General features: G+C 38.2%; 1 protein-coding gene across 1 annotated transcript; it reads right to left on the bottom strand.

Annotated features, from left to right (window-relative positions):
• Nucleotides 1–1,132: 1,132 nt before the first annotated feature.
• On the bottom strand, nucleotides 1,133–2,070 carry LOC131488777 (olfactory receptor 4A16-like; the record flags this gene model as incomplete). The annotated part of the gene is given in 2 exon segments (XM_058690611.1): nucleotides 1,133–1,497; nucleotides 1,500–2,070. Coding segments are annotated over 2 exon segments (936 nt in total), but the record flags the coding sequence as incomplete, so codon positions are not given.
• Between the last annotated feature and the right edge of the window lie 11,637 nt (nucleotides 2,071–13,707).

Below are 13,707 nucleotides of genomic sequence, written 5' to 3'. Positions count from 1 at the left end.
ATGGGATTAGTATGACTTTCTCTGCTCAAATCAGGAACCAGTATCTGTTTTCATCATCAACCATCCCATACAAGTTCATCCCAACCTGGGAAAACATCCAACGTCCCATTTAACAACATTTCTTACTGAAAGTATCCAACCAAACACAATAACATCTCCCATATAAATGTCCTGAATTACAAAAGCATAGGCATTGACCTCAGGAATGGAAAAAATCTTAAGGACAAGATGTATAATGCAGCTACAGAAAGTTGCTGCGCTGATAGAATAATGAACATTAAAATCTTTAAACTACTTTTTTGCCCCTGTAATTTGTTCTAAGTATGACACAAATTACTTTTGCATTACTTTAGGTGAAAGTAAATTTTCAAAGGTAGCTTGTTTTTCCCATTTAAAATTTTAAAAACTCTTGGGGCACCTGTATTGCTCAGTCAGTTAAGCATCTGAATCATGATTTCAGCTGGGGTCATGGTCTCACGGTCCTGAGTTGGAGACCAGCATGGGGCTTGGCTATGAGAGCATGGAACCTCCTTGGGATTCTCTCTCTTCCTCTATCTCTCTCTGCCCCTCCCCAACTCATTCTCTCTCTCTCTCTGCCTATATAAATATTTTCAAATTTTTAAAACTCTTGTTTCTAAGTCCCACTTCAATATAAACAAAGAAAAATAAGGCTACAAAGTGATATTAATTATCTTTTTGCTTGTAATAGTACAAATACCTGTGCCTTTTATTCAACCTCCAGAATTTCCCTATTGCATTGAGTCTTAATTCAAAAGACAATTTATTCTACATTTTGATGACTTTATGTAAACAAAAGAGAAACATCACTAGAGAATCCATTGATAGACTAAATTCATTGTCAGAATTTACAACCCTTTTGTTGCTTTAGGATTAATCATAGGGGTGCCTTGGTGACTTAGTTGGTTAAGTGTCTGATTTTGGCTCAGGTCATGATCTCACAACTTGTGAGTTCAAGCCCTGAGTTGGGCTCTGTGCTGACAGCTCAGAGTCTGGAGCCTGCTTCAGATTATGTGTCTCCATCTCTCTCTGCCCTCTTCACTCATGCTCTGTCTCTCTCATTCTCTCAAAATTACATTAAAATGTTCCAATAAATAAAATAATTAATCATAAATGTGTTCAGTGTTAGTGACACATTTATTCTACCTTTGGTTAAATTTTTACACCAAAATTTTTCCATAGCATTTTTTATCTCTGAACTTCTCAAGGTGTATATTAAAGGATTTAACATGGGAATGATAACCATATAAACCAGAGTTATGGATTTATCAATGGGAATGTTGGAAACAGGTTTAACATACATGAGAAAGGGGAACAAAAAGAAGAAAATCACTGTGGTGTAGGAGCTGCAGGCAGACAGGACTTTGCGCTCCCCTTCTGGTCTGTGACTTTTAAAATAATTTAGAATGACTCCATAGGAGACGAGCAGAAGGATAAAGATGACCATGCAGATGGCTCCACCATTGACAACCACTATGAGTAGGTGTTGGTGCAGGTAAGTTCCAATAATGGGCACGTGTCACAGATGAAATGGTCAGTGACATGGGGGCCACAAAACAGGAGGCTGTACACAAAGAGAAGTTGAACCATAGAGTGCATAAGACCTCCAGCCCAGGCCACCACCAACAGCAGAATGCAAACCTGTCGATTCATGATAGTCAAGTAATGCAGCGGCCGACAGATGGCCACATAGTGATCATAGGCCATCACGATCAGGAGGAAGACCTCAGAACCCCCAAACAAGTGTTCTAGGAAGAGCTGCCCCAAGCAAGCTGGGAAGGAAATTGTCTTTTTGTCACAGAGTAAGTCTATAATCAATTTGGGAGAGATGACAGTGGAATAAACAACATCCATGAGTGACAGATAGGTAAGAAAGAAGTACATGGGGGAGCCCAGAGAGGAGCTGTCAAAAACAGTCACCACAATGAGCAGGTTGCTCATTATTGTCACAATGTAGGTCAGTAAAATCATGACAAATAATGCTTTTTGCCCTTCAGGATCCCGGGTGAGGCCAAGGAGGACAAATTCCGTCACATTGTTACTATTTCCCATTTCCTCTTTCTATATGTCCTGTTTCAGGGATGAGAGCTCAGGACAATGCAATCTGTAATTAAATCGTGAACATGACTATAAATACGTCCATTGTTAAGAGCACATCTTCATCATTAAGTGTTTTCTACAGCAGTTTATACGCAATAAACAGTTAGTGGTAACTATTGAGTTCTTCCAAAATGCCTGTTACACCTTCCCTTGATGGTCCTATTTGTCTTCAGATGATCTTGTTGTCCTACAAGAAAGAAGTTCTATCTCTAAGTCTTAGGGGATCGTCTATAGAGAGGAGTAATCAAAAGCTCAGCTACCGACACAGATTTATTATAGCCTTATTTAAACTATGTCTGTTCTTGGCACAGAAGTCAGCAGTCACAAACGAGGAAAGGATTCCTGCTCTCCAGAAACTTACTTTCTGCTGGTGGCAATAAACGCTACATAAATCGGCATAGAGTCAGACTTTTGAAGTGGTAGTACGTAGTTGCAGTGAGTACCTTTACGGTGTGATGTATCCAGCACCAAAAATAGCCTCTCTTGTGTAATAATTCACTTAATAATACTATGGCATTCCACTATTAGATGTTCAGACTAGACTCTGATGTAAAGACTAGATTTAACTGTACCAAATAACTGCAAAACTATTTAGCACATTGTTCCCTATTACAATGACTTGGTATGATTCTCGATCAGCTTTGTAAGGAGTTGGAGTTCTCTCCATTTAATGTTTGCCCACCCCACAATATCTTAACACAAATAACTCTCTAGATTTTCAGCAAATACATTTGAACTGAACTGGAGAGACTTGCAATTTTCACAAACTGTTACATTAGCAACTGTTTTGCTTTGTTTCTTTTAACTCTGGCAGGATAGTGATAGATAGGAGAAACAGACACTGAAATGAGGGGTAGGGGACAATGAGACATGGTTTTGCTTATAATGCTTTATAGGTACTGAGAGTGCTCAAAAATACAACTTCGTTGCCCTGGTTGCAAAAAGCGGCACACTCAGGGGAAAAGTTCAAGCTCAGTGTAAGAAGACATGGGTTTGAGTCATCTTCTAAATGTCATTACAAGCTTGTCTCAGGTTGTTCATTGGAAAACAAAGGGGTCAAACTAGTCCATCTCTGAATCCTTTCCAGTCCAATGCTCTGTGAGACCTTTCCATCAGCCGCACCCCTCTATTCTACTGACATTTTTTTTCTTTTTTCATATTTTTGTAATTAATAAAAATTTCTAAGCTTATTACTGTTACTGTAGAAATGCTAGCCAGTGGTAAATGGATTTGATATTCACAATGATCAAAGAGGAGCAGATAGATGGGCAAATATGCAGAAAACACCTAATTTGAACATTAAAAAAATGTTTAAAAAAAGTAATAAATTGTGAGTTTCATATAGGAAAACATTGAAGTTAGGGAAGTCATATTAGGCAGTTAGGCAAATGAAAGGAGAACCAGTCTCAGGCTGACTTACCCAATCATATCCTCAGCAAAGGAGGTCTTTCCTCTAGGTGTTAGAATCTCTGTTCTAGAGGCCCTGAGGTTCAGAGGCAGGAGGCCTTGAGATGAGGGAAGTTACTGAGGTTGACATCGCAATTGTTGAAAAGATAGGTAATCATAGTTCCAGAGTCTGCGATGCAGTAGATGCTGTTGATCAAGGCCTGAATCTATGTCAATTGACACCATAATGATTTTCAGTTCATTAATTCAGTCCCTTAATTTGAATAACTGGTTCTATAAGAAACAAATTATTTTCTAGCAAGAACCTGCTTCTACATCAAATCTGGGTGCTTCCACACTTACTCATTTCCCCATGGCTTACGATGGGCCCCATTGAGCATCTTCATCTCCACATGCGTGTGATTGTATATTACATTTTCTAGGTCATAAGGATCATATATAAAGAGTCTTTAACCAACAAAATAAAAGGCAACTGAAGGAAAGGGAGACAATATTTGCAAAAGACATGTCAGAATAATAGTATCCAAAATCCATAAAGAACTTCTCAAAGTCAACACCCCAAAAACAAATAAAACAGTGACAAAATGGGCAAAAGACATGAATAGACACCTTTCCAAAGAAAACATCCAGATGGCTAAGAAACAAATGAAAAGATGCTCAATATCATTTATCATCAGAGAATATGAATCAAAACCACACTGAGATACTACCTCAGAACTGTCAGAATGAGTAAAAATAACAACTCAGGCAACAACAGATGTTGGAGACGATGCAGAGAAAGGGGAGCCCTTTTGCACTGTTGGTGGGAATGCTAACTGTTGCAGCCACTCTGGAGAACAGTATGAACGTTCTTCAAAAAATTAAAAATAGAACTATCCTACAACTCAGCAATTGCACTACTAGGTATTTATCCAAAGGATACAAAAATGCTGAATTGAATGGGCACGTGCATTCCACTGTTTATAACAGCACTATCAATAATAGCCAAAGTGAATATGGTGGAACAGCGTGGAAGTTTTTTGTGTGTGTCACGTCCATGAAATACAGCCAGACCAACGCTAAACCATCCTGCACACCTAGAAAACTGATTGGAGGATTAACACAACAATCTGCACAACCGGAACCAGAGAACTCACCAGGTACGCAGTGCAGAGAGGTGAACTTGGGGAGTGAGAAGCTGCAGTGGGCAGGGAGGTGCTTTTGCGGGCACAGAGTGGATAGAATTGGGGTGGGGATAGAATATGGGAAAAGCACCCCTCCCCAAAAGCAGGTGGAGAGAAAGTGGAAAATTGGAAACAGCTGCAGGGACTAAACTAAAAAGGGAGAAGGGAGAAAGGAGAGGGTTTAAATTCCATTAAGGCTGTAAGCAAGGGGAGCACAAAGTCTACAACTCTGCAGCTCAATACCTGGCGGTGCTCTGGTGGGAAGGGTGAATCCCCAGGAACAGAGTGGGGTCCGGGAGGTTCTTGGGCCACACGGGGAAAAGTGGTTCACTGCTGGAAGGACATTTGGTAGAGACTGTTGAAGCCACCTGGTCCCAGCAGACTCCAGAAGGCAGCCACACTCCCTGGTGCTGTAACAAGGTTGTTAAGGGTGAAGCCTGGTGCCAGATGTGTGTTGTGATTTTCCATAATCCCTGAAACACTGCTGCTACACTATCTCATGACCTTTTTCTGGGGCAGGCTGGCACCTGGCCGCAGTCTCAGGGCACCGGCAGCAGCAGGGTCCAGCAAGTGTTCCTGGGTGCAGCCAACATTTGGCCATTGCTCAATGAGACCCTCCCACAGAGGAGTGGAACGGGTCAAAGCTGCAGTCTTTCAGAAGTAAGGGGCCGGGGAAAACAGCCGCATCTGAGACAAAACTTGGGAGAGAGGTATTGCCTGGGGCTTGGTCACAGACAGTGAAAAAGTGGAGAGTGGACAAAAGCTTAAGACAGAGGACGGGTGTGCAATTGCTGATAGGGGAGAACAGAGTTCTGATACTAGTGACTGGGTAGCTGGGTGATGCCATTTTCACTGCTCCCGCACATACTCATACACACCGTATGAGCGCCACAACACTCCACCCCAGTAGGCTAGAAGCACCATCTAGTGAAGAGCCATTACACTAAGCCAGGCCCAACTGGGTCAACCTTGCTCTTCAAGAACACAAGTCTCACCACCTACTTAGTTCATGGACTATAAAGCGCTTCACAGTCTGACTTCCAGGGGAAAACGAAGTAATTTCAGTCCTATTTCAATCTGTTAGCAGGTCCATCTATTCAATTCTTTCTTTTTTTTTTTTTTCTCTTTTTCACTTTTCTTTTTCTTGAATACAGAAAGAGAAAAAATGCATTTTTATTTTCAATTTTTATTAAAAATATTTTCTTTAATTTTTTTCTACTATAGTCTTTACTTTTGTGTAAATTTTTCAAATTCTATCTTACTCCCATCATTTCATTTTAGTCTACTTCAATGTATTCATTTTTTCAAATTCTCAAATTCCTTTTTTTCCCCTTTTTTTCTCTAATCTGTCAAACCACTTTCAACACCCAGACCAAAACACACCTAGGATCTAGCATCATTTATTTGACTTGTGTGTGTGTGTGTGTGTGTGTGTGTGTGTGTGTAATTTTTAATTTTAATATTTTTTTAATTTTAATCTTTCTACCTCATTAATTCCTTTCCTCCCAAAAATGACAAAATGAAGGAATTCACCCCAAAGGAAAGAGCATGAAGAAATGACAGCCAGGGATTTAGCCAACACAGATACAAGCAAGATGTCTGAACCATAATTTAGAATCACGATAATAAGAATACTAGCTGGAGTCAAAAATAGATTAGAATCCCTTTCTTCAGAGATAAAAGAAGTAAAAAATAGAATGAAATTAAAAATGCTATAACTGAGCTGCAATTACGGATGGATGCCACGGCAGCAAGGATGGATGAGACAGAACAGAGAATCAGTGATAGAGGACAAACTTATAGAGAATAATGAAGTAGAAAAAAAGAGGAGATTAAGTCAAAAGAGCATGATTTAAGAATTAGAGAAATCAGTGACTCATTAAAAAGGAACAACATCAGAATCATAGGGGTCCCAGAAGAGGAAGAGAGAGAAATAGGGGTAGAAGGGTTATGTGATCAAATCATAGCAGAAAAATTTCCTAACCTGGGGAAAGACACAGACATCAAAATCCAGGAAGCACAGAGGACCCCCGATTAGATTCAACAAAAACCGACCATCAACAAGGCATGTCATAGTCAAATTCACAAAATACTCAAGCAAAAAGAGAATCATGAAAGCAGCAAGGGAAAAAAAGTCGCTAACCTACAAGGGAAGACAGATCAAGTTTGCAGCAGATCTAGCCACAGAAACTTGGCAGTCCAGAAAGGAGTGGCAGGATATGTTCAATGTGTTGAATCAGAAAAATATGCAGTCAAGAATTCTTTATCCAGCAAAGATGTCATTCAAAAAAGGAGAGATAGGGGCATCTGGGTGGCTCAGTCAGTTAAGCGGCCGACTTCGGCTCAGGTCATGATCTCATGGTCCGTGGGTTTGAGCCCCGCATCGGGCTCTGTGCTGACAGCTCAGAGCCTGGAGCCTGTTTCAGATTCTGTGTCTCCCTCTCTCTGACCCTCCCCCGTTCATGCTCTGTCTCTCTGTCTCAAAAATAAATAAATGTTAAAAAAATTAAAAAAAAAATAGGAGAGATAAAAAGTTTCCCAGACAAACAAAAACTAAAGGAGTTTGTGACCACTAAACCATCCCTGCAAGAAATTTTAAGGGGACTCTCTGAGGGGAGAAAAGATGAATATATATACCAGCGAAGAAATGGGCAGAAGACGTGAAAAGACACTTTTCCAAAGAAGACATCCAGGTAGCCAACAGACACATGAAAAGTTGCTCCACATCACTCATCATCAGGGAAATACAAAGCAAAACCACAATGAGATACCACATTACACTTGTCAGAATGGCTAACATGAACAACTCAGGCCACAACAGATGTTGGCGAGGATGTGGAGAAAGAGGATCTCTTTTGCGTTGTTGGTGGGAATGCAGACTGGTGCAGCTACTGTGGAAAACAGTATGGAGGTTCCTCAAGAAACTAAAAATAGAACTACCCTATGACCCAGCAATTGCACTACTAGGCATTTATCCACGAGATACAGGTGTGCTGTTTTGAAGGGACACATGCACCCCAATGTTTATAGCAGCACCATCAACAATAGCCAAAGTATGGAAAGAGCCCAAATGTGCATCAATGGATGAATGGATAAAGAAGATATGGTGTATATACATACCCCGGAGTATTCCTCGGCAATCAAAAAGCATGAAATCTTGCCATTTGCAACTACGTGGATGGAACTGGAGGGTATTATGCTAAGTGAAATTAGTCAGTCAGAGAAATACAAATATCATATGACTTCACACATATGAGGACTTTAAGAGACAACACAGATGAATATAAGGGAAGGGAAACAAAATAATATAAAACAGGGAGGGGGACAAAACATAAGAGACTCATAAATATGGAGAACAAACTGAGGGTTATTGGAGGGGTTGTGGGAGGGGAGATGGGCTAAATGGGTAAGAGGCACTAAGGAATCTACTCCTGAAATCATTGTTGCACTGTATGTTAATTTTTATGTAAATTTAAAAAAAATTAAAAATAAAATTAAAAGAAAAATGAAGACCCCCCCCCCCAAAATAATAGCCAAAGTATGGCAGAGCCCAAATATCCATCAACTGATGAATGGATAAAGAAGATATGATATGATGTGATTTTATATATATACATATAGAATGGAATTATAGTATATTATAATTATATATATTATATAATGGAAAATATATATATATATATAATGGAATATTGGTGAACAAAAAGAATAACATCTTACCATTTGCAACAATGTGGATGGAACTAGAGTATATTATGCTAAGCAAAATAGTTTAGTTAGAGAAAGACAAACATCATGATATCACTCATATGTAGAATTTAAGAAACAAAACAGATGAACATAGGTGAAGGGAAGGAAAAATAAGATAAAAACAGAGAGGAGAGCAAACCCTAAAAGACTCTTAAATACAAAGAACAAACTGAGGGTTGTCAGAGGGGATATGGGTGAGGGTAGGGCTCCATGGGTGATGGCCATTAAGGAGGGCACTTTTTAGGGTGAGTGCGGCATGTTATATGTAAGTGATGAATCACTAGATTCTACTCCTGAAGCCAAGGAGTAACATACTGTATCGAACATACACTGTATGTTAACTAACTTGAATTTAAATAAATAAATTCTTTAAAATATATAAAAATAAATAGTGTATATATATATATATATAAATATAAATACAAATAAATATCTGTATGTATAAATAAATATACAAATAAATAACTGAAGATCTTTCTTACATGCTAAGCCACACAAAATTGCTTACCTAAGTGTATTCATAGCTTACCTAAAATGTATGTATAGCTTTATGCTTGTGTTAAATATAAATCTCAAAAAGCATCTAAGCTTTTATCTTAAGAAGCTAGACAAAGACATCTAAAGCCAAAGTAAAAAAAAAAAAAAAAAAAAAAGATGTAATGAAGAAAGATAAAAATGAATGAAATTGAATACAGAGAGTAAACTAAAATAGCCAAAGTTGTGAAGTTGGGTATTTTATATTACAACTGATAACATTATAGCAGGTGAAATCAAGAGAAAATTACCAATATCAGGAATTGAAAAGCACATAAAATTGCACTGATGTTTCAGAGTTTAAAAAGTTCCAATTATTCTATAAATTTGAATCCTCAGATAAAATGTGTAAAATAAAGGAAAAAGACAACCTTCTGAAAAAGACTCAAAAATAAATAGAATTACAAAAGCTAAATACTCCTATATCTCTCCAAGAAATGAACTGTCCCTTTCTTGTAAACAACATGGTTGTGTCATAGAAAACCCTAAAGAATCTACAGAGATTACTAGAAATAATAAGTGGATTTAGCGAGTTTTCAGGAACACAAGGTCCAAATAAAACATTCAATTGCATTTCTATTAGTATCCATAACAACTGAAAACTTACACAATGCTAAACACCTTTTACATTAGTATTGGAAAAGAAAAGTACTCAGGAAAAAATGAGCAACATCCTCCCACTAAAAATTTCAAATATTTATGAAGCAAAATTTTGAAAACACCCCAACAAATAGATATCTTGTGTTCAGGAGCTAGAAAATTCAATATTGTTAAGACGCAATTCACTCCAAAATGATCTATAACGTGAAACCTCCAGCATGCCCTTTCAGGGATGTGGACGGTTGTATCTTCCAAAAAGGAGACAATGTCTTCCATCCTACATGCTGTTCCACAGTGTGACTTTGCCACCAAGCATTGACCTCCACACCACGTGTCATCATCTAGTTCTCCACCACCACAAATCTGGGTGTGCCTGCTCTAACCAGTATAAGATGGTGAAAATGACACTGGGCTGGTTTTGGATATAACCCTTAACTGATCTGACTCCTTCTGCTTTCTACCACTGAGGTCCCTGAGCACCATGTAAAAAGTCTGATTGTCCTGCTTGTGGTCCTGCATCTAACTGAATAGGGGAAGGGACCTGTTGGGTTCCTTCCAGTCGCCCTTTCAAAGCCACTCTGAACAGGAATGAAGCTTCCCTGGATCCTGCAGACCCCTCAGCTATCAGATGAATAACACAAACTGACTTCAGTCCATGCCCCATGAAGCAGAAGAAATATCCAGCCAACCTCGGCCAGAATTGCTGGCTTACAAGCAAAATGATTACCATAATAAGAGTAGCTAACACATATGTCACCTCACATAATTAGAATTTCGGTGTGGGATGAAACTATTTAAGATTCACTCTCTCAGCAACTATGTCTATATAATATATTATTGTTAACTACTGTACCCCGCTATACATTAGCTCCCCAGAACTTATTCATCTTATAACTAGAAAATTTTGTGCCCTTTGACTAACATCTCCCTATTTGCCCCACCCTCCAGGCCCTGGCAAGCACCACTCTCTGGCTTCTATAATCTGGGTTTTTAATTCCACATATAAATGAGATCATACAGTATTTGTCTTTCTCTGTCTAATTCTGCCTAGCTTAATGCCTTCAAAGCCTCTCATGGTGTTGCAATTGGCAGGATTTCCTTCTTTGTTTTACCTAATAATATTCTCTTGTGTATATATATATATATTATATAATATATATATACATATATATATTATATATAATATCTGATATTATATATTATGTATTATATATTATGTATTATCTGATATTATATATGTATTATATATTTATATAAATATATATATTTATGTTTCCATTCATTAATCGATGGACACTTAGGTTGTTTCCATGTCTTGGCTACGGTGAATAATACTGATGTGAACATGGGAATGCAGATATCTCCTCAGCATTCTGATTTCATATTCTTAGATATACACACAGAAGTGGAATATGTGGAATGTATAGTAATTCTATTTCACTTTTTTGAGGAATCTCCATAGAGATTTCTAGAGTGCTAAAACAATTTATATACCCAACAGCGAACTGGACTCCCTCTTTTTTTAAAGTTTTTATTTATTTCTTTTGAAAGAGAGAGCAAGAGAAAGAGAGAGCATGCACACAAGTAGGGGAGGCTCAGAGAGAGAGGTGGAGAGAGAATCCCAAGAAGGCTCTGACCTGACAGCACATAGCCCGATCTGGGGCTCAATCTCACGAACCATGAAATCTTGACCTGAGCCCAAATCAAGAGTCAGACACTTAACTGACTGAGCCATGTAATCTCTTTTCTCTTTGATAACATCCATCCTAACAAGTATGAGGCAATATATCATTGTGGCTTTTAATATTTTTAATGTTATTTATTTTTGAGAGAGAGAGAAAAAGAGAGAGAGAGAGCACCTGCAGGGAAGGGTCAGAGAGAGAGAGGGAGACACAAAATTGGAAGCAGGCTCCAGGCTTTGAGCTATCAGCACTGAGACTGATGGGGGGCTTGAACTCAGGAGGCTTCAAGCTGTGAGATCATGACCTGAGCCAAACTCAGCCACTAACTGACTGAGCCACCCAGGCACCTCTCATTGTGGTTTTGATTTGCATGTCCCTGATGATTACCAATGTTGAGCACACTTCCATGTTCCTATTGGCTATTTGTATGTCTTCTTTGGAAAATGTCTTTTCAGGCCCATTGCCTAATTTTTAACCAGGTTTTTGTTTTGTTTTGTTTTTTGATATTTGGTTGCAAAGTCTTTCATACATTTTGGATATTAACCCCTTGTGAGGTATAAGACTTGCAAATATTTTCCCCCATTCCATAGGTTGCCTTTTCATTGGGTCAGATGCAGTCTGGATTTACAACTTGAGATCCTGAACTTCAAGCTGATGTCAGGATGAGATGAGATCTTAACTGGCTTAAGACCTTCTGTGTCCTCCCTCCGGAAGTCCTGAACTGCCATTTTACAAGTCTGACAAACTCACTGGAGCGACAGGCTATATGGAGAAGAAAAAGGGGCCAGAGGAGCCCGGTCTTTCAGCCATCACTGCCAGGGCACCACTTACATGAGTAAAGTCATCTTAAATACTCCCTAAAAGCCACGCAACCTACTGAATACCAGAGAGGGACCTCAGTCCATGCCACATGGAACAGAAGAATTGTTCAGTCAAGTCCTGCCAAAATTCATATGTGCTCAGATTCAGACCTGTGTATGGCAAGATATAGCTCTGTGTGTAGACAGATACAGTCCTGTGTGTGATCAGATCAAATGCATATATATACACATATGCATTCGTATGTGTAGTCAGATACTGATCCATGTGCTGTCAGATACAGACCTCTGTGTGTTCACATACAGACACATATGTGACGCTGGATACGACCTACATATCATTGAATATGTACCTACATGAGGTCAGATACAGATCTCTGTGGTTGAATTGTGTATTGTCAAATACAAGTACAATTGTGTACTTGTGTATTGTCAAATGTAGGCCTATCAACATTGCATACAAACATACACCAATGCCTTTGAGGACTGTGCTGTAACTCATGCCAGCAAAAGACACTAAGCTCTTTCCAATCAGCTCTTTGAAAATGTGAATCAAAGGTAAATAAGGCAAGCCACTTTTAAAATAAGAAAACCAAAAGGCAAGATGCCTGTACACTCTATGAAGATGATTACAAATTTTTATCGAGACATTGAACAAGCCTTCATAATACATGTCTCTTTCTGGATGGTAAAAGAAGATATTAAAACATGCCGTTTTCCTCGAAATCAATGTGGAGGGTCATGAAATTCTAAATATTTTAAGAGAAGTTTTCAAACTAAACAAAATAAGCCTGAAGCTTATCAGGAAAAATAAATGTTTATAAATGGCAAGAAACTTGAAAGGGGTGAGTATTTAAGAGCGATTATCCCTATGAGGTATAAAAACAAGTGAAAATCCTTGACTACTGATATAGAATGTTAGTGGTAAAGAATGACACCAAAGGTAAAGAAGGAGGAGGCGGAGGAGTCAGCAACAGAAGAGGAGGTGAAATGGCCCCCAAATCAAACCTACTAGTTGTATAAAATTTGACATATTAAATGGAAAATTTTCAATTACTAAAATTAATAACACTGGCAGATTATTTATCCTGTTTGAGGAAAACAGGATTATACATGTCTTCATCGCAAACAAAAGCAAATTCTAGATAATTTTAAAAGAAAGCTTTTTGGAGCCCCAGGATGGCTCAGTTGGTTGAGTGTCCAACCCTTGATCTCAGCTCAGGTCTTAATCTCAAGGTCTTGAGTTCAAGCCCCACACCCAGTGTGGAGCCTACTTTAAAAAAATTAATTGATTAAAATAAAAGCAGTAATATAAAAGAAACTTTTCTGAGAGTTATTTTTTTAATGTTAAAATGTATAGATTCACTGAATATAAATGAAATTTTCCAAGAGTGATGCAATAGAAGAAATCAAAAAGTAAAAGAATAATACAATATAATGTCTTTATATAAAAACACCCATAGTTACAGCAAAACAACATATTTGTAACAATATCAAAGAATACTAAATATTTGTAGAAGAAAATATATATATATATATTTATGTTTAATGAAGAAAAGACTCAAATTCTTACTCCAATAGATCAAGAATTCAAGACTAGGCTCTTTTTGCTGTGCCCTTACATGGCAGAAGGGG

The sequence above is a fragment of the Neofelis nebulosa genome, chromosome 10 (assembly GCF_028018385.1).
Source record: "Neofelis nebulosa isolate mNeoNeb1 chromosome 10, mNeoNeb1.pri, whole genome shotgun sequence".
NCBI classification, from domain to species: Eukaryota; Metazoa; Chordata; class Mammalia; order Carnivora; family Felidae; genus Neofelis; species Neofelis nebulosa.
Note: the sequence above shows the minus strand (reverse complement) of the source record. Positions and strands in the feature narration are given on the sequence as shown.